Below are 23,307 nucleotides of genomic sequence, written 5' to 3' on the forward strand. Positions count from 1 at the left end.
AAAGGTGCAGTTTTGCTTTCCGTTGTAAAAAAATAATTCAGAACTCTCACATTACCCAGACAGCAAAAATATTTTCTATGTAGTTTCAAATGTAAACTCCCAAAAATGTACTTCTTTTTCCGCAAAAAAAAAATTTGCTCTATAAAGTGTAATGGAAACTGTTTAGTAAAATGCCTGATAGTTTCTATGTATGTAGATAAAAAAAAGAAGAATTACAAAAATGCAAATGAAATAATACGCAGCATACATATCCAATATGTGACAATTTGATAAGAAAAACATTAGCTTCCAAGTTAATTTAATCATTTTCTGAAAAACAAATTGTGGATTGACTGTGACCTCTGCTTTGCCTGCTCTCTATACACCATGGCTGCACAATTCCTCTGTTACTCACGATGTAGGAAGGAAAGGAACATATGTATAAAAGGTCTTTAAGATTTATAGCTGGCTGGTTCTTGGCAGAAGATTTCCATATTGGTTTTATGACACTACCCAGTTCCATTTCATTCAGGAAACTCATCACTGTGGCTTTGGGTGTTAACAGTTTAAATTATTTTTAACAATTCTTATTTAGTGCATGCTTAATAAACCAGATTAATAACACAGGATAACCTGTTTTTGCAGGTTTCATTGTATGAGCTGCTGCTTCCTAAGATCTTTGTATATAAGGATTAATTATAATAGCTGTGGCGCTGCCATAATTTGGACTTAATCCAAGCCATTTAATCACGGTAACATGTTAATATATTTTGTAGATTAAAATATTTGTCACAGTACCTTTTTTAAATCTGATATGTTTTTGAATAATATATATGCATTGTTTTTAAAGGTAAACTGGTAATTATCATGAAGGCCCCAGCTTGAGTTGTTTGTGTATTTTTTTTTTTTTTTTTATGGTAAAATGTGTTTCCGTTGTAACAAACACACACCTTTAATCAATTGTTTTGTCAAGATTCACGTACACTAAACATTACGACAAAATGGAAATTGATTACAAAAAAATGATACAGTATCATCTTGAGTATTCAGGATGCCACAGAGAAGCTGTTATAGCCAAAAGAGGATGCTGAATGTGTTTATTGTAAGTTTAAATAAATGCCTATATGAGAAATATTTGAATATGAATGACTACTTTACTGGGCAAGGTGATACTGTCTTAAAATGTAAGAATAGCAGAAATGATAGCATTTCATATTTACAACCCCCTTTTCTAAATCATAGAGCATACACGGGTTGCTCACAAATTGTGAAGACCTCGGGTCAAGGAGAACTTGGGAGTTTGAAAATGGATTCCTATACACTAAAAAAGCCACTTAAGCAAGAATGCAGCAATGATTTATTTTACAATGTGGAATGTCAGCTCTGAACCTCTGCTGTGTCAATGCAGCACGATGACTCAGGGACACCTTCTTATATCTCTCAGTGAGGATTACAAAACCTGTCTCAAAGAGCCAGTCTTGCCTCTTGGCCTCTGCCAGTATGTATGTTTAAAGACCCATTGTTCTGAAGCGTTAAAGGGTGCCCTCTTGTTTTAAGTGGCTAATCAGCATTGATTGACCTTGGATGTCTAACTACAGGTGCCTATGTACTGTTGTTGGGAAGTGTGTACGCTATCCTTTCAAGATCGATTTCTGTAAAATAACAGCTAGATTTAACTCAAGGTAAATGAAGCACTCTAATATACTGTACCTTGGTGAATTAAAAGTAACCTATTGGAAAAGGTTTGTAATTGTGTTCAATGTAGTCATCTTTCACAAATGTAATGCAGTTCAAATGGCTAGTCCCTCAAATTACACTTCCAAATTAGTACTCTTAAGGTGGAATGGAACTTACAGAGCTTCATGACCAAACAGAGCTTGTCTTTTAAACTCCCCCTTGAGTACTCATGTACATATACTTTCTATAATCTCTGAAGTCATCTTTTATCAGTCAACAGTCTAGTTCAGCCTAGACAATGCACATTTTTTTGTAAATTTTGGTTTGCTTCCTGCATTACAGCTATAGCCAAAAGTTTTGCACCACCTAGAATCTTAAGATTGAGACATAGTACAAATAAAAATAAACTATATGAACATAATTTAGGTAATTTATTTAACATAAGTAAATCAAAGAAACTACAAAATGATATTGCTCGAAACTACAACATTTGTCAGTTTTTCGTATATGGAAAACTACAAAATGGAATGTAATTCAATATGTTAACGTAACATTATTCAGCAGGTTTTATTTTTCGACTATATGAAGCAAAATGAGGGTTCTATAGGGTCATGTAAAAAGTGTGGCTATAGCTGTTTAACAGAGCTTTAATATGTCATATAGCGTTTCATGTTTTGGTCAAATAGTGATGTAGAGGCAAGAGGTTTCAAGGAGACTGGATGGTCAACACGGGTTTCTTTCTAAACACCAAGGAATGTTGTGTAATGTGGAACATAATTGTGCGACATTGCAGCTTTAAAAATGATATAATTTTTGTTTTTTCCCCATTTGCTGCCCTGCATATTTTTGCAACAGTAACAGCAGCCACTACCAGTCCTGCAAGCCTAATGTCAGAATGTTAAATGGAGGGCCATGAGTTTAAAAACTTAAAGAGGCAGTGAAATATTAGCCAATGTTGCTGAGAAATGACTGCCTCTTTACTCAAGGTGTCAGTGTTTAATGGCGAGTCTGGATGCATATAAGTTAGTCCAAGCATGAAGGGCAGTAGGACGCTCAAGTGGAAAGCCACCTCGTCCCTTTAGTTGGCGCGATCAGGAACTTGTCATTTCTCTCATTCACTCTGTCAGCCTTGAGACAGTCTATGCAGACTTACCTCTGTGTTGTACACCCCATAGATCAGAAAGATGAAGAGGCCCTGCAGAACAAAATGGAGGGGAAAAGCTGTTACCTCTAATCATTTCGGTAGCATATATCCTAAATGAAAAATAATAATATTAACAAAAATAGAAAGCACTTTTTAAGAGAAAAAGAAGTCCCCAATCAGTCAAGGTTATATTATTATTATTATTATTATTATTATTATTATTATTATTATTATTATTATTATTATTATTATTATTATTATTATCTGGTTTTGGATTTTAAATAAACTTGCTTAAAAAGGGTATCATTCATATATTTAAATTGTAATAATCTGACAATAAAAATGACTGTGGGTAAGACATATTCCAGACATCACACTGAATAAAGCTAATACAAATAGAAATGATAACTGGAGGTGCTCAGTATAAGACCAGCATATCCCCCACCTGTATTGTTTGTTTGTTTTACAGTGAGATACTATAGCAATAACAGCTTGGCACTGCTGCTCAGCCCCTAAGCCTTGTTAGGATGTGGAAATTCAGGTCAAGTGTCCAGAAGATGAACAATTTACAAAGACATACAAAGAAGCAGGTTACTGAAGGCCTGGAACCTAACATCAAAAACTCCACGCAGAACATAAACAAACAGTTCCCAAGACAGAAGTTTGAACCTGTTTGTGCAATTTACAGCTTGACACCCAGGACCTAGACAAACCGTTTGAGATCTGTGGGTTTCATACCATTTTTTCTTTTACATTTTTGTTTTTATTTCAAACCTGCCTGGATATGTAATATGGTATCACTCATAAATGAACGACCCCAACCTCTTAACTGGTAGAGCAGCTCCAGAGGAAGGCCGATCGTTTCATTACCTTTAGTAACACTTGCAGTGAAATTGCATTGTTTAGACTTTATTTTCACAAATTGTCAAAGGACTATAATAATGTCCATGAATTCAGTTAATCTTTCCTTGAACAGCAGGGCAATTTGCACTTTTATCTTGGACCTTCTTGTAGCTCATATTCCTCGTAGTTAAGAATGATAATATACCACATAATAAAGTGACATATGAGACACAGATTATGGGATCACAAGTAACCGGTCAGTGTCACACCTCACAAGCTAAAAATGTGCACCATAATAATTCATGATTCCTATGAGGGTGTTTGTTAAAGTTGGGGTCAATCAGAAAACTGGGAGAAGCCCAGTGGTCTACTCTTCCAAACCGTATCCCTAATTCAAAGCAGCAAGCAGCGTACTGTCTCAAGTCTGAAAATTCCTGTCAGACATGGAAAAACCTAAACTGGACTCTTCCCATAGCCTGCTGGCAGCAATGCAATAACCTTTCCAATGAAGAGGTCTCTAAACCCCTCGTACTGTATGCTTATTTTAGTCTTATTTGGTCAAAAAGCTTGCTGGGGCTTCTTCCAGCAGATCTCAGTTGTTTATAAAGAATTGCTCGGTGCAGCCTTTAGTTACAGTCAGAGGTTCACATAGCTTTTAACATTAGATTCTCATGTGCGTACCAGCAGAAATGGTTTGACACACCCCAAAATCAGGGGTCATCATCCAAGTCTCTGTCTAGCTCCACCACCTTCTCCGACAGTTCAAACAATTCGGATGGCAGTGTCAGAGAGCACAGCAATAGGAGTGCAGATTGCTGGTTATTACAAGTGTTAACAAAGCATCACGCATTCTGTATTTATTTAAAAATCCTACCACCGGGGGCTCCCGAGTGGCGCATCCAGCAAAGGCGCTTGACATGGATGTGTTCTATAGCCTTGGCTATGTCACAGCTGACTGTGACTGGGAGTTCCTAGGGGGCGGCGCACAATTGGCTGAGCACTGCCCGGGCAGGGAGGGCTTAGGTCGGCAGGGGAATCCACAGCTTACCGCGCATCACGCATCAGTCCTCCAGCAATTTAGGTCTGGTGGCCTTGCTGTGGATCCGCTGTGTGAAAAATGACAGATTGGCAGGAGCACACTTCGGAGGACTCGTGCTCCAGCCTCAGCTCCCCGTGCGAGCCGAGGAAACAGATAATAATTGGGCACACTAAATTGGGAAGAAAACCAAGGTAAAAAATTGCAGACGTCTAAATTAAAAAAAAAAATACAAATTTAAAAATCCTACCACCATATTGCCGCCCTGGGGATTCAAAAGCAAAAACCCAAACACTGTCAAAAAATTGTAAAAAAAAAAAAAAAAATTACGCTCACGTTTAAATGTAACAGCTTTCAAACATCAAAACCTCCTCTCAGCCCTGCTCAGTTTGGGAAGCGAAGCATTAGCAAATTTCCTTAATGCCACTCCCCATAACTGCATCCCTTCTCTGAATGGACATGGTTCCACCTATCACTCTATTTTTTTAATAAAAACTTGAAGTAGCCAATGATAGTGCTAGCAGGGAGGGACTGATGACAGAACCCAGAGACTCGGGGTTAGTCATGTATGGCTCAGCTTGCAAGCGTGAGCACCCTCGCTGACAGTACACCTTTGTGTCTTAAAGAAAAATATAAAAGTCTGCTTTTTTTTTATTGATTTGCATGCACACCAGTTATGTGTACGCCTGGTTATAGTAAAAAGTTGCACAAGATGATGTCACAAACGCGATCTTCACTGCTGAAGTCTCGAACATAAGATACGGCTTTCACACATGATTCCATGCAAAAAAACAAAAGTAGCTTTAGGTCAATTTGCACAGCTTTTTAGTGTGAGAAGGCGATTTACCCACTCTTTTAAGCCATACCATGTTTTGGCCGCTCACTTCCTATAGCGTCACATTCTCACGACAATGGAGAAAGAATTTTTAGTTTCTAAACTGCATGGAAACCCAGCCAATGTAAACAGCTATAATTCACATTTAAATTGTTCATACATTTTTGTGTAGCATGCACAAAAGTATCCATACTTAAACCACATAAAAGAGCAGCTGAATTCAAATCTGTGCAATGTCAAACAATATGTTAATTACAGGCTACACTTGATATGAGATTAGAAAAACAGCCCTAAATCCAGAAGAAGCTCAATGAACAAAAACAAAGTTTTCTTTTATTGGCAGTGTAAAAAAACGGGCCGGTACAGCTTACTTGGTTTCCAATACACACCCCTAGTCACAGTCATAATTTCATTTTTTATTCCTCTTTGCGGGTGGTGCAGATTCGTTTACTGGGGTACACCAGTACCCTGGATGGGGTTCTAGGGTTAAGTATATTGAACAAAGCTGCCCTTCACGAGTTTTGATATTCTGTGGGCGCAAACCTAATGACAGAATTAACAAAAATATACATTTGAAACCCCTATGGAGACGGTATTGAATGGTATGCAGAAACTAGAAGAAAGGTCATAGTTTAATGTATTCAGTCAAAATACTGCTGATTAAAATAATAACAGTAAGAAAGCGTACTATAAACCTTTCTATAGAATCTACCCAAACATAGTGTATCCCCCCTCAAAGTCCCCCATTATGCAGAGCACAAATATTTCTTTTCAAACTTAAGGCATACATCAGGGAAGCATTTACTGCTAAACCTAGATTGAGAGTGAATGCACTGTACACCACAATGAATAAGAGCCCTAGCTTCTCATTACTGTGTGACAAGATACAGAAATTCACTTTACTTTTCATTTAAGATCTTGTGCTCCAGTTTATGGATGTCTGCCTTTACGCTTTTACTTACTTCCCTGCTCCAGCCTACGTAATAAATGATTATACATTTTCACAGATGACCACCTCTCTTCTTGTCTTACCCTTAATGCACAAAGTTAGGAAGCCGCAGGTAAAAATTTCACAAACACTTATTTATGATGTTGTCCTTGGTAACAGAAATTTCAATGTACTGAAATGAAAAGTATGATTAAGGGGACACAGTGTCTCGGCAAGGAGAGTGGAGGGCAGCTTTCTATTTTCCACAGAAAATATATAATGCTTTCTGACAACAGGATTATACCAAATGGACTTGAAAGAGTAGTGATGGGAAAAAGTCACAAAGGTGTAGAAAAACTGCTCTGGGTTATTCTTCCAATTTTTGATTAATACTTCAAATAATTTAGTTACAATATCTTTAGAATGATCAGTTTTCGTGTAATCAAATTGTATTATAATTTCCAATTAGTCATTACAAAAGAAAACCGTGGTTATCTTATGTGTTTTACAGTTTAATCTAATCGATTTGTTATAAAACCATCTTGTTAATTTGACAAATGTACCTTGCGCGTCGTTCATTGTCTTAAATGTAGACTGTTTTAAATTACCTCTACTCATGCGGATATATAATATTTCCTTTTACAAAAACGTTAAGGTAATATACAGGCGGCTGTTTTTTGTTTCTCATACAATCACTGGTTAAAAAACTCCAAGTATGTTTGAGAAGGATCGGTTTCTTTGCTTGAGATTAATGATCACAATTTACGGAGCAAAATGAGTGAAATCAAAACAAACATGCAATCCCACTACACTAAGAATGTTTCATCATCAACAGCACAGAAAATAGAAAAAACACACAGTCCTGTCTGTAAGGTAACAAAAATATAACTAAATCATTTTGTACAAGCCTTACATTCAATTTGACAAAAGCTATCCTTGGCTAAAATATGTTGGGGAAAAATACAACGGTTTTGGCATTTGGCACAAATAAAATGCATCAAGGACAGGAGACTGGGCTTCTTTTTATTAATTTTTGACAGACTCAGAATACCACAGATATCACAATCTACCAAATTCGTTCTCACAGAAAACTAAAAATTCACAGAAAACTTCACAGCAAAAAAAAAAGAAAATGCATTTTATCTTTAAATGCATTGGATGAACTGGTTACAAAAAAAAAATATCTGAGGCATAATAAACCAAAAAATGTACTGATTTTAACTACTATTAAACAATTAGTTTTCTTAGGTGTTTTAGCCATTGCAAACTGCAACTTCAGTTATCCAGTCCTTGACAGCTTTCATTTAAGTTACATGGCAGAAATAAAAAGAAAACGCAGGCTAGAAGCAGAAGTCAAAATATTGCAATTAGTTTCAGCATGGAGTATGGTTTGCTCAATATGTAGATAAAATATACTGTATATCATTTTAGAACTGTGCCGAAAAATAACATCTTCCTAGTAACACTTACAGAAAGTGATACACATTACCTTAAGACAAAAATATGTAAACGTAACCGCTTTAAATCAGCTATATAATTATTATAAATATACAAATCATTTGCTTCAGTAAAATAACTATATATCTATGTGTCTGACATGATTTAGCAGGGTTTTGTTTTTTTATTTTTTATTAAATCAGACCACAATATAATTATTACAGTATCAAAATCTTATATATATATATATATATATATATATATATATATATATATATATACATATATATATATATGGTCTGATTTAATATATTTATGTCTTTTGATACTGTAATAATTATATTGTGGTCTGATTTAATATATATATTGCATTTACGACAGAAACAAATCCATACTTTAATAATGACTTAAACATAGCTGAAAGAAAAAAAGAACATTTGCAGATTGAACAATTACCATTGATGGTACTGGGTGGGAGGTAAAGATTTAGCTTTAAAAGACGTGTAATATCTGTAGTATCAGGACAGTCGTGACAGTATTTATACAACATGACCCGTCTACAAGGTGTTTACATTGTTCTGGTGGGATACATTCCTCAATGATTACTGTGTCTGATTCCTTCAGGGAAATTGCATTTATTGCCCACAGAAACAAATCCATACTTTAATAATGACTTAAACATAGCTGAAAGAAAAAAAGAACATTTGCAGATTGAACAATTACCATTGATGGTACTGGGTGGGAGGTAAAGATTTAGCTTTAAAAGACGTGTAATATCTGTAGTATCAGGACAGTCGTGACAGTATTTATACAACATGACCCGTCTACAAGGTGTTTACATTGTTCTGGTGGGATACATTCCTCAATGATTACTGTGTCTGATTCCTTCAGGGAAGTTGGGCTCTAATAAACGTGTCATGCAATCTAGAGCTCATACATTACACTGTTGACCCTCGTGCTTCAGGTACTGAAATAATGCTTTTTCAGTTACTCTGCTTGACAGTTATGCATGTTTTACATAGCACACAAAACAAACACACTTTTTGCTTTGGAATTGCATATGCAAAGTTGCAGCATAATATAAAATAAAATTCAAAATAAAATGCACACTTTTAATGTAACAATTCACTCAAAATAGTAAAGCAAAGCAATCAATTTTTTTTAGATAACTTAAATAAAGCAATAACCATTTTAATAACTAAATAGTGAAAAGTTCAAATTAAATTTTTATCTACAGCTCTGCAACAGTATTTGTCATCAGGGCAATTCTCAAACATATGGTAGCAGTTATGTGAAACCTTACTTCAGTAATCAGACGTATTCATGTTTCATATCAGATCTGTCCGTGACTGTCAAGAAAGTCAGTATTCTAACTTGAATTGAAATCCGAACTAAATACAGAAAAAAGGACAGCCTAATGCCCTTACTTAAAAAGTTTGTTTTTCAGCTTTGCTTTCTTTACACATTATAGCTTAGTTTAGTTGAAAATAAGTACAGTTACAAAACCTTTAATTCAATAACTTTCTCCAATATAACAACAGCACTAAAAGATTGCAGAATTAATGATCAATTGTAACTCGCTATTCTGAATCTTATCTGTGCTCTCATACTAGCATGCTACTACGTACAGTATGGAACCTATATTGCGTTCTCTGCTATTGTATGTAACAGAATGTTTAAAAGGCACAAAATCTAAAATTTGAAAACTGTGTAACTGTAAAACAATGACAAAGGACAGGAAGTGTTCACAGTGATTCCATTGCGGTGGGGTCATTAAAAAAAAAAAAAAAAAAAAAACTGATCGCCTATTTTTATTATTTCATTAGATCAAATCGATGGAATTAGGCAGACTTATAATACACCCCCATGCCTTCCATTATTTTCTATGCCTTTTTGTTTTATTAGTGAAGAAGTCAGACATTGAACAAAAGCAAAATGCTGAAGTCAGTTTTTGAAAAACTGCACATGAAACAACAGATTGCTGCATTCAGCTGCTTAACGATCGAAACACACACTGCTTCTTTTAGCTGCCAGGATGCTACAAGATTCCTGTACAACGCAACCTTGCCATAATTTAAAACAACATTATGAAAAAATACCACTCTGTTACTGTAGTCTAGCAAATCATAAACATATGCAAAAAATTTAAACAATGCAAAACCAATACAGGTATTTCTAATTCTTTTGATCTACACAATTCAAGCATTTCTGTTCTGGAAAATGTAAGCGTATGGAACCAATTACCGCAATGAGAGACAAAGAGGTTAAACTGCAGTGAAAAAGTTCACACTTTATATAAGGAATTGTTAATGTCTCTGACCCTTTTACACAAAAATAGTTTAATTAGCTTGTATACATAATTTTAACTTGAACTGCTCACAGCCTTTAAAATCTTTCTAGATGTCAGTTGCAGCTGTACATTTGATGCGTAGCAGAACGTGGAATTATAAGAAATTTGTAACATGTCCAAAAATGATGTAGAGTCCTTGCTGCCAAAACTAGAAAATTAGCTTTCCTTCAGTTAAATACTGAATAGAACTTTAGAAAATAAAACAATAAACAGCAATTTAAATTGAGTGAGTCCTAAACCGATACCATCATGAAAATTGCATTTCCTTAGCTTTACAGTACTAAAGAAAATTTAATAGCCCAGTATAACCAAAAGTTCACTTTTAAACCACCTTTTTATTCAACATTTTTAAATACTTATTTATTGGGAATGGGAAATATATTTTTATATATTAAATATATTTAATATCTTTCTTTGTATATACAGTATTATATGTTCCTGTTTTTTTTTTTTTTTTTTTTTTTTAATTAAATTGTGTAATTAAAATTTATTTTTATACATGGTCATAACAAAAAATTTTATACGGCATTTAACTTTTTTTTTTTTCAACCTGGATTCACTAATCATTTGCAAGTTCTTTGTACTTATTTTACCTATATTGAAAATAATACTGTAGATAGCAGGAAAAAAAAAGTTTCTTAAAATGTTCTATGAAATGTACAGTTTGTTAACATGTGATACCAAAATGTTTTGCCTCTAATTAGCTGGTTGAATGTTTACCACACGCCTTGATATTCCTCTAGCAAGAAATGTGAAAAAAAAAAACAAAAGCTCACTTCAGTACAAAGCATCCTCTCCAGAAATCTCAGAAATCTCGTTGGCCCTGTTATCTTGATAAACGACTCCATTTTGAATCATCACTTTCAACAGGATATCAGATTTGACAGATGCAACAGATACTGCTGAGTGCAATAACAAGGGCTTGGGATTAAAGTGGCAATTCAGAAGCATGAGAGGTAACAACAATACCACAAACACTGGATTTCCCCCATGTACTGTAACCTTATCAATGAATGAAAACAAAAACACATCTACCTCTGAAAGCATGACACAGAGGGAGACAGAAGCCCCCGTCCCAGAGGAGATGGTTAAGCTAAACAGATATGGTGAGAATGGCTGTGATCAGTCAGAAAGGCAGGAGTTATTAACTTAGCCCTGAAACACCTACTTAATATAGGGCCAGTGGTGATAGCTAACAGACCCTGGCTAAGGTGACAGCTTTGGACCTGCTTGAGGAAATCCAATTGAAAAGCAGCCAAGAGGAACAACAAGCTAGAAACAGATGTTCCTGCAACCACCGGTGCACCAATGTATATTCTAGACTCCAATGACAAAAAAATATTGCACCCTCTGGATAGTGCATATTTATACCTCAAGTTCACCAGCACTGGTGAAATGGCATCTATAAAAATGTTTACCAGAAATTGTATTGCCTCTCCCTCAAAAGTAGATTAACTTAAATGCTTACATTCAATCTTCTCATCTTCATTTTTTCATTAAAATACTGAAATATCTGTATCCTTTTTCAACATTACCCTGCTGATTTTGAACTCACCTAGACTAACTACAGCTATATGGACAAACATTTTGCATCACTTAGAATTTTGAGGCAATTAAGAAAAAAAAAAAACACTATATGAACATAATTTAAATGCCTTATTTAGCATCATGTAATCAAAGAAACTACAAAATGATATATGCAAAAGTCTACCGAAAGCCGTAACAGTAGTACAGTATTTCATGTTAGATTTCGAAATGTCACATTTTAACGTTTTTGTCAGTTTTAACTGTACATGTGGCTGTGCAACCACTTTAATATCTGTAACTATACTCTCAAAAATAATTGTGTGGCGCACATGTGTATAAGAAAGAAGGAGAAAACGATCTATAAACAAACTAACTTTAAAACGAGACCATTTTGGCTGTATGTTTGAAGAGCCAAGTAAAACATATGCATGGAAAATGGAAACAAACTTCCAATACATGAATCAAAATGAGTTGCTTGAACTTGCTGAGGAAAGAACGGTCTATATGCCAAAAACCTGTTTAATTAAACCATACAAAGCAATCCGACTGACGTGTTGGTGAGCCCCTTCAAAATGTATGAGACATTCTTGTCAATCTCTAACATATTTTAATTGCAAAGTTTCCACCTACACAGAAAAATAGTAAAAATCTTTCTTTGAATGGCAAAAGGCTACAGATGGAACAATAATTACAGCCGAAATGGATTTAAGTACAGCTTACTCTCAGAATAGCCAATGGTATTTTCTAACAGTAAACTACAGTATTTTTTAAATCCTGGGATAAATAGCACTGTTTTCCAATCAAGGCTGATACAATATTGTAAAACATTTTAGTAGGAAGAAAGTGTGTATATTTTTTGCATCTATAATGTATTGTTTCGTTCTTTTTCATTTTCCTTGGATGATCTTAAAAGGTGAAAGCAAAGCTGCGTAATTATTCTGCATGATTATGTTGCAGAATAAAATAGTGCTCAGGACCCATCATTACATTCAGCTCTGGTTTAATTTAACTCACAGCGTTTCAGGGATTTTCTCCGGGGTATTTTCTACCAGTAAAATAAAAACCAGAGCTGTACACTTTGTAATGACATTGGCTCTCATGGTGAACCCGATGAACATGTGAAACAATATACCTTTATCCTGAAGCAAAATACTAGAATCTGGTCAATTATCAAAATATAATGAGCATAGTCTACTCCATGCATACCCCTAATTGCAGAAGCACGCCCCCATAAATTCTACACTAACTAAAGCTAAGGTTAATGGTACCTTGCATGTTAAGGGCCACAGACTGCTGAGATAGTAAAGAAGATATTCAATCACTGTAAAGCAGGGCTTAGCCCAGGTGTCAGTAAAGATTTGGGTGAGGTATAGGTTATACAGCTTCAAAGTCAAGCTAAATAGCAGTATATCAATAATATCAGGAAAGTGTGACAGGGAATTTACAAGATTATTATTGCAAATAGCTTAAATCTAATAAAATAAAGATATATCGCAAGTTTATTCTCTCATGCTTTATTTGAATGAAAAAGCATCTAACTCATTTAAGAAGATCAGAATTGAAGTATTATCTATTAAGCTGTATCAACTGGTGTATCATTTGAAAATTCAATAAGAAAAACTGCATTTTTTAAATATATTTGATTGACACATGCTTTCAGTTAATGACGGTAATTTCAAAGAACAACAAGTACAAACCACATCTGCTCAATGTAAGCATTCTGAAGCGCTCTCAGGAGTAGTGCAGAGCTGTCAGAAATGCCAGTTTTCCCACCTCACACACACCGTGGCAGATTGAGAAGACGAGAAACAGATTAATAAGATTCAACACGTTTCTGTAAACACTTGTTAAGGAGAAGAAACTTTGCTAGCACTGAAGGAAATGACACATGAACGGCCGCCGTGCATGAGAACGCCATTTCACAGGAAGGTCAAAAGGCTACGGGGCTGTGCAATATTATTGGGCTATTTGTTCTTTTTTCTGTCCCCTTTAGGGTGATATTTAAAATATAACACGATTTGATGTTCTATACTGTATATGACTGGCTTCAAAAGTGCATTAAATAAACCTAAAAAAAACTAAGTCATGAAACATAAAAAATAGCCATAGTTACAGGCTAGTGTCTCATACCAATTTTAACACTGGTATCGTACAAAAAAAAATCATAGGTTGTTTATTATAATTTTTTTTTTTTTTTTACTGTACTTTACTGTGCTCTTGAACATTAACAGGAACTGTTCCTTTCAGTAATTTATGACACAAACGTGTTGGGAGACAGTGCTATTTCATCCACATTGCCCAAGTTCTGCAGGCACTAATATCATGGTGGTTAATGTATAAACAGAACAGTTGTTCTCCACATACCATTTTGGAGTTTCAGGTTCCTGCCGATTTGGGGGGGGGGGGGGGGGGGCATGTTTTTATAACAGAGGTCATGAAGTCACAGTCGGATTGGTCACGTGATCCAGAACATTCTGCTTATATAGCATGACTTGGTTTGCTTTTGTATGACACAAGACATTACTAAATTGAGTTGACAGGTAATTACAAAGCAAATAAATACGTTGCAAGTTTAGAACAAAGCTTCTTTGGCTATGTTCATTGCTGAAACGCGCTTTTTGTTCGACAGGAAACACATTATTCAGTACGATTATTTTCTCACAGGATAATATCAATGCAGAATTTGAAATTTGCTCTGATTAAGTTTATTCTTTTGTTGTCCTTCAGTTTGTGTCATAGGTTTGCCCTTGCAAGATTTTTTCTGGCTTGATTTATTTTTTTATTTTTTATTTATTTATTTTTTTTCTTATTATTAGTAGTCGTAGTTGTAGCAACAGCAGTATTAGTAGCATTGTTAAATTACATTAAATATTGTACAGTATTTTACGTATAGCCGTAATACTAAACAACACTATTTTTAATAAAATAAAAGGAATAAGGTTTATTTATAGCTGCATAACAATTTGTTTGTAACATTCACAAACCCAACGATTGGTATTGTAGATACCAATTTAGAGTTTACATTAAAACCACTACTGTGCCTCAGATCTAAGCAGCCAAAGCTTTAGGACATGCATCTCCAATCAAGACACTGAAGAGACTACCTGTATAACAAAAAAAAAAAAGGTATTTACACAGTTTATCCTAACTGGTTTTATAAATCATTTTAATATAAACCCAATTCTAAACATCTCACCTAGGACTGGGTTACAAATTATCTTCTGACAAAGTGATTTTAAAAATAAAATAAAAAAAAAAACTATTAGAGTGCTTAAGTACCACAGCATTTCAAAAAGTGTACGTCATGATACATATATATATATGTGTGTGTGTGTCTCAGAAGTCCTTATTAGTGCAGGTAACAACCTCAAGCCACTCAAATTTCTGACATGCAATTATGTGAACTAATTAACAGGTTAAGGAACTAAAGAGGTACCATAAATACTGATTGGGGGGGGGGGGGGGGGGGGGTGGTACTTTGACAAATGAAATTTCAATTCTATAACTTTTAAGCTACTTTCTTACAAGACAAATTGGGCATGTATGATAATGCTGGCTTCATTAACATGACAGCTATTTTTAAACATTGGCAATGGAAGAAATGTTTTCGCTAGGTTTTGTTCAAGTAATATAACGCTCGTCATGCAGCACGTGAAAAACGTTTAGCATGTAATTGGAGACGGGGGTTAGTCACACAGTTATAACAACAGGTTACAAGTTCACAGCAGACCACTGGACACCTGCCTGGGAAGCTTAGCCTATGTTGGGGTTTTTTTTGGTCTCGTTTAAAATAACCTCTTCCTCGTTTGTTTAAAGGGAAATCGAAGGTGAGGCTCATACACCACAGTCACGGCTCTAGCCCAGCTGCCTCTGTCGAGGCATCTTGGCATCCACGCAAACGACCTTCCGAAATACCAGCCGGAAGAGGGTGGACTCACGGCTGCCAGGCAAAGGGATCCGAGGGGAGGAAGAGTGAAGAGGCACAGCTGTGGCAGCTGAGTGCAGGACAAACTGCTACTGATCTCTTTCCACTCTCATCACAACCCTCATTAATCACTTCTGATCACTGCTCGCCCACCAACTAGGCAGAAAACCAACACCAAGAACACATTTAATATACATTTTACATGCACCACTAAAGGAATAGTATACTGCATTATCTGCAATAAATGCAACAAACTGCAGACCGTTTTGTGGAACATATACAAAGCGCTCGAATAAACACTACTACATTTCCAGCAGCCCAACATTTCACCAATGATCACACTACTGAAGTCATTAGTCAGTGCTATGGAACAAATGCTGGTAGTGTGGATTAAGGTAAACTTTTGGACAGCTTGTCATCTGGCAGTGTGATACACACACACAGTAAAACTGTGTTTTAAGACCACCTCTGTTACAATTAGGACCACCTTCAATATTAAGTCCATCCCTGTATTCAGTAGGCCACCACCAGCAGTCCTGAACATATCAAACCACTGTTTAATTATTTCTCTAATAAGACTCACATGCACATGTATACTGCCAAACCCTCTCAAAACTGGGATGCAAGTCCAACGCCCATATTAAGGCCAAATTTGTGAGGTTTCACTGTATATGTGCTATGTGTGTATTGAAGACCAAGCTACTGATGCAATACAGTTATCTGAAATATCTGTATCAAATAGTTTGTATCAGGTGGACTCAAATGACTCACATTAACATTTGCTCCAGTATAGTGTTTAATTAACCTGATTTAACTTTAATATATTATAGGGTGCTGTGTAATATACAAGCTGATTTTCACCCAATAAAGGTCAGAGCAGCCAGTGAGCCCTCCTGGGAACCCCACTCTGGATATCAGCTTGTACCAGATCATATGGGACCCAACACCATATTCTACACTGTATATAGAAACACACAGTGTCAAGGTTAACAAGACTTACCCACCACACATTCAATGGGAAACAGGAATACAATGCTATGTAAGTTTATATGGAAATACACATTTAATAAGGGGTTAATCGTTATCATTCCAAATTATATTATCAATGCAATTAACGGTTTCTGAAATGACCAGTGAATGGAATTAGATGCTGCCTCCTAGTGGCTGTTTTGTAAACCTAATAACATAGATGCCATCTGGTAAATACCAATGTAATTATATTCATTACTTTTTCTGTAGGATACAGTATGCTTTTTTGTTAACTATTTCAATTATGTTGTTTTGGTCACACTTTAAAATGTATTCCTTTTTACGATTAAAGTCAATACAGGTTTGTTATGAATAATTGTAAAATACGTCACTTCATAACTATAGCTCAAACAAAATTCCATAAAGAATTACAATCCTTTCTATATACATTATAGCTCTAACTGTTCAACAAACGAGACAAGCTACCAACTACAAGCACAGAGTTTACCGACAACGTCTTTGTATTGATTTAAAAATGCTGGCCCACAACTCCAAGAAAAGGTTAATTTTGCTTTGGACAGATGGAAAATACCATAACCATACCTGAGCTGACTTCTTAAAAAACAGCAATGTTTAAAATGTTACCATTCAACTACTTTATTGTTTACATCTTTAACAGTGCCAACATACGCGCACTTATTTTAAATATGTACAAATTGTATGTTAACTTATTGAATTACATGCTGCTTTGTAGTTTTCCATATGCTTAACTAAAAACTGACATTTTAAAATCTAGCCTGAAATACTGTACAGTAGTCTGGCTAAGAAAACACCCCTCGGGAAGCATGTGAAGTGTTCTCTAAGACAGAGTTGACCACCAAGAAATACAAATGTATTTATTACTTATGTCAAGACGCACGTACATCAACATATGAAATGAACAGAATAAGAGAAAAACTATAGACTGACAAACTTAAAGAACAAAGCATCTCTACATATGGCAAAAATGCAGCAGTGCCTCATACTGTAATTATGAATACGAGAATGAATTTTAACACAATGGTTATTAACACAACAGCCCTACACACATTGAAAAAATGTGCCAGTAGCTGCACATTACTTCGATCAGTTTTGAAAAGACTGAATAAACCATTTGAATTTGAGCTTGATAATCATGAGTTATCAGGTTACAAAAGAGTACTGTATCAGAGTCAAATAGTTTAGCAACGAGTTGCTATCGAAATGTGTTCTTTTAAGCAAAGTTCCTGTTCTTTTAGGCAGAGCATTTACAATGGGAACATTCAGTTTCACCTCAAGGGTGTTCCCTAAGCTGAAGTGTTCTCTTATGAGGTGTTCCTATATGCGGAGACTACTGTATTACTATTATGGCTTCTGGTATACTTTTGCGTTATCATTTTGTAGTTAAATAAAAGATTTTAATTATGTTCATACAGTTTATTTACAATTATGTATCAATTATTAATTATGTCTCAATCATACAATTCTAGGTGATGCAAAACTGTATTTCTGAAATAAGTTTAAACAGTATTTGTACAGTATTATCTCATCTATTCAAACCAATTTTCTGTAATCCAGACCAACAATGTCAACAAAGTAATGCAATAAAAAAAAAATCAAGTGATTGATTTCGGATCTTAATAGTTAATAACCTGTAGAGTATAAACCAAACATATCTGTCAGCATTAAACCTTTAGTGCTGTTAACAAACACTGCTATCATAGACTTGTTAATTTCAGATTCTATTTGAAGCCCATAAAGAGATTAAGATGGGTTTTCCCGTCTTCTAACAAATAAATATTTTAAATGCGTATGCAGTGCTGAAACACCACTCTGTAATCAAGATGAGAAATTTCTGTGTTCAGTGAAGGAACTGTATATAAAAATATACTATATTGTAATATTACAGTAAATATGTTTTAGGAGTATCTAAACACCAGGAAACACTAGGACGTGGCTACAGTTACCACACTACTTTGGAACCCAGTTTAAATAATATGAATGGAAAGGTTACTAGCATTCAAAGCTCGAACCTACAGCCTTCTTTGGTACCCGAATTGTTGAAATGTTGCCAAAAAAAAAACAAAAGTAAAAAAACACTGCTCCAAAATGTCATTTCTATGTGAGTTTGTTTGTTGTAGTCTGTTGTTCATGCTTTGTGTGTAACTGTATTTGATTTCATGTAATATGTGTTTTCATTTATTTATCGTGTTGTACTAAATTAAACCTTTTGGTTTGCAAGGAAACTGTGGAGCAGACGCACGTGGGTCAATAAAACAGCAGAAAAACAGATGAATCCATTTTAAATTGAACACAAGGGACGATACTCTATGTTCTTGGAGTTCCTTTGGAAAATCTGGCACGAACGCACACAAAGACTTCTTAAACAATTAAAAACATCACAGAAAGCGACAAAGGTTTCCTCTGCATTACCCATTATGCAGTGTTTTTATGAGTTATATTCAATTGTAACGTTCCATTTGTTTGACAGGATAAATTATTTCCTTCCCATACTAGGACCCAAACACATATTTACATTTATAAAACAACCGAATAACACCTTCTGGTCATTTTCTACGAGTGAATCGCATTTTAGTATCTCCTTCACTCATGGTTTGTAAAATCTAACTTTTATGTGTACTCAATAGGGTAAGAAGACTTAAAAAATTATATTATATGCAGATAAACAATGCTTTATTATCTGTAACTCAATGACAAACACTTAGATTACACATATTTTTTTAATGTCTGAAAAACATCCCCCCCCCCCCCCCTCCCCCCCACCCAAAATATGCAATGAATTTTATATATATATATATATATATATATATATATATATATATATATATATATATATATATAGCGCGTTGTAATTCGTTTTTTTTTTTTTTAATTATTAACTTTTAAAGTTCTATGCAGAATGCTTAAATATAAATAGCAGTATTATTTGATAGAAAAAGGAAATAGGGGTCTGGCATTTAAGCACTGTTTTTTTTATTTTTATGAAATACATCTTTGTGATTGGATCATGCTACCAATTTCCCTTACATACTTTAAGAAATGACAGATAGTTTCCTTCAGTAATGCTGCAATATAAAGGTTTTATAAAATAAATTGTTTCAAAAGTGGGTAAAATAGTCATAGTGCACAGTCGCTTTTCCAACCACGTCAAACAGGAAAAGCAAACTTGAATTCCTTGTCATATCATTTAAACTACTAGTAAATAAGCTATAAAAACATGCTGAATATGCATAACGAACAGTGATTTCTTGTTGTGATGATGGAAAAATTTAATTAGGCATGGGAGTAAAGGAACTATTTACAGCTTAATTCTTAATGATCTGACTCTGCTAAATATGTATTGATTTATTAATAAATATATGGCTCTATTACAAATACAACTGATTAAAGACACAACAATGAACTGCACTTGTAGTGTATTTTCCTCTCAAATACAGTACCAGAGAGATCAAAAGTACTCACTGTAGCAACAGAAACTAACTAAAAGAATCATGATTCTGCTGTAGCAAGTCTGTCCCTCAAAAGCAGCAATTGTTTACGGCATTCGTAGCTGCTTTGTAAAGCCCTAAAAGTGCCCTGCGAGTTTCTTTGAAACCACGTACTTGGGTCGTACCCGGTTTCACTCTTTATCAAAAGCAGTGTGAAATCGCGTCGACAACCCGCATGACACCAGTTCTGACCCGGGTAGGTTCCGACTCGGGTAGAACATGCCAGTGTGAAAGGGGCTTTTGTTGTTGTATTTGCTAGTTAAGATTTTTTAGACTCAGCTGTTATCATACAGAATAACTTTTTCAACTCCTAAAACACTGGTCTAGAAATAAACAGACCTTATTCAGAGTAAATGCACTTTTAAAAGAAAAGTAACCATAACAACAGGGTTTTTCTTTGTTTTTTCTTCAGAAAATGTACATGATTAACTTATTTTTGTATTTATTTTAACTTTGTAAAATAGTATAATTATTAGTTTATTGAAAGACTGAAAAACACTGCTTTTAGTCTGGAGACATCTGTCGTAATTAATAATTGAAATGTCGAATTCCATAATTTCTCAACAATATTAACCCTCATAGAGTAATTTGTTCAGAAAAGAAAAAAAAGCCCCTACTAAAGTTACCAAACAAAAAAAAAATGAACAACTTAGACATTTAATTTCGGGGCGTTTTATATTCATTTTAGAATTATAATCAGCTGGGTTTTTTTTTTTTTTTTTTTTTTTTCCTTTCAGAAAAAAAAAATGCAATACAAATTTTGAGTAAATAGCTTTCAGAATCTAGCCCTGTATGTGAAAACGGTTGACTACTTTATGGTTAGTTTAGTATATGGTGTCTCTTTCTGCTAGAATCGTCCTTAAAAATTGGAGGCGAGGTAAAAAGAAACACAGAAAGTGGAGCAGAAAGCACGTACCTGCAGCGAGTTGAGAAGCACAAAGATGTAAGCCATTACTATAGAGAAGGGTACCAGTACTCCACACAGCCACGTAAGCCCCAGGATAGGTAATAGCACTAACACAGCTTTCACAGCAGCCCTGGAAAACAATCACCGAATCAGGGCTAGATATTGGGCACGAAACACATGGGCAACTATTTCCAGAATACAGTACTACTGAAAGTAGCTTGCTGTACTGTACTGACCGCTGAAGAGGTAGAGTATCTTGCTGGATTAACCTCCAGCCTCACCTCTTATATTCTACTTTCTAACCCCTGTCCTGAAAGCTTTGTTCTCAACTCTGAAACAGTAGCTTGTGTTCATATCTGTGCACATTCTGACTTTAGAAATCCAATTAAGCTCAACTTAAAACTGAAATGTACCAAGTTCAGTTATTTACACGTCATAAAAACTGGTACTGTTCTGACTTGGAGTTACCCTGTCCTACACCTTCTCAGGTCCCACCAGTGGAGAATGGCTAAATATCAGGTTCCTATCAGGACAACAGCCAGTGCTGTATCAGAAATGAACATCTGTTACTGGGTTGCCTAAGATCTGATCATTTTGAATCCCTTTTCAGGCATTCCTTTTTAATTGCAGGCTGATTCTTAGGGGCTCAGCCAATAAGAGAACTGATTCACAGATAACACACAAGTATTGCATACTGGGGTTTACAACAAGTGATTTCCAATGTAAAAGTTAAAAAGGGTACTGATCGATACATAATTTGAACACAATACTTTAATAATAATGTATTACTATTAGTACATCTTTTCGTAACAAGTTACACATACTGTACATATCAGATGGTTCACATACAGCAGACAATGGAGGTATTTTTATAGTTTTTAGGTCTGTTCATCAATGATTTCTGTGATTGTATTAGTAAATGCTGCCTCCTAGTGGAATGCTGTGGTTTCATTTTGGACTTACCGGATCTGATCATAAGCTTGCTCAATAGGACTGCTGTTCACAGCAAGCATTATTGCCCTCCGCTTAGCAGTGGATAAGGTGATCATTACCACTCGTGTGAGGACCAGTATATTCACCTGAAAAACAAAAGTACACTCAGAGTGAACATTTACATTTCTAAATACTGCTCCCAAATTAACATGTGGGAGTTTTTCAACATCACATAGCTTGCAGATAGTTAAATTCCAACAACAGTTTCTACAAATTTTGCACAAACGGCAGCTACTTATTGCAGTGTGAAGTAGCAAACTGTGTGCTACACACACAGCATAAGGCATTGTAGATTACTGAAAATATATTAAAAGTTCTTGTTTTGAAGGATACAGAGGAAAGTACAATGGTGTTTGCTGGTATTATAAGAACACAGATTATTAATAGTGTTGGTTCAGTTTTGTGGTACTCTTACCATGATAATAAAGATAACAGGGCCTGCAAAACCCCAAATGACTCCGTTTTTGACACTCAGCCAGCAATGCCCATCTGCAGAATATTTCTCTGAAGTTGCAGCCAGGGTGATGCTGACTATTAGAACAGGGAGACCTGTATTTCAAGTATAAGTAAACCATTACTCTTGGCAAAGCATCAAGGCAAGCTAATACACTTTACCAAAGCTTATTTCACATGCATAAAACAAGATGCTTGTGTGCGTGCAGTACAGCTTACAAGGTATAATTGCACTAAGAGGTACTAAAACACTGACTGGTGTTGGGACTCCCTGTGTACAACATGCTCATTATAAAATGACTCTGCCTTAATGCAGATAAAAGTGCAGTAAAACTGCAGGCTGTTCTTACCCCAGCCGATCAGGTAGTAATACTTCATGCGCCTCTCCTCACTCAGATTCACAGTCACCACCTTGCTCCACAGCAGGAGCCCCTCCACCAGCATCCAGGTGAACGCTGCCATGAAGAACAGGTGTAGCAGGGCAGCCACCACAGTGCAGGCAACCTGCACACAACACACCCTGCACAGTTAGGTACCAGAGTCAAACAGCAGAGCAGCCACTACAGTGCAGGCAACCTGCACACAACACACCCAGCACAGTTAGATACCTGAGTCAAACAGCAGTCACAACACTGCTTTATGCGTTTCTTTTCAACTTAATAAATACATATATTTTGAAAAAAAAAAAAAAGTTGTGTCCTGTAGGCACAAATGTAATGGACATATTGAAATCTAGTAGTTCAATATTACTTTTATATATTAAACCCCAAAAAACGA

The 23,307-nt window shown here is 35.3% G+C and overlaps 1 protein-coding gene across 2 annotated transcripts in view; it reads right to left on the reverse strand.

Annotated features, from left to right (window-relative positions):
- The window catches only part of LOC121330598 (adhesion G-protein coupled receptor D2-like), a 71,491-nt gene that overhangs the window by 40,122 nt on the left and 8,062 nt on the right, over positions 1–23,307 (reverse strand). For both annotated transcript variants that reach the window (XM_041277227.1, XM_041277228.1), the window contains exons 17-21: positions 22,881–23,034; positions 22,493–22,626; positions 22,048–22,163; positions 21,094–21,214; positions 2,810–2,851 (exon numbers count right to left, since the gene is read on the reverse strand). In XM_041277227.1, the coding sequence (XP_041133161.1) occupies positions 2,810–2,851; positions 21,094–21,214; positions 22,048–22,163; positions 22,493–22,626; positions 22,881–23,034 (567 nt within the window). The remainder of the gene's footprint in view (positions 1–2,809; positions 2,852–21,093; positions 21,215–22,047; positions 22,164–22,492; positions 22,627–22,880; positions 23,035–23,307) is intronic.

Source organism: Polyodon spathula, chromosome 18 (assembly GCF_017654505.1).
Source record: "Polyodon spathula isolate WHYD16114869_AA chromosome 18, ASM1765450v1, whole genome shotgun sequence".
NCBI classification, from domain to species: domain Eukaryota; kingdom Metazoa; phylum Chordata; class Actinopteri; order Acipenseriformes; family Polyodontidae; genus Polyodon; species Polyodon spathula.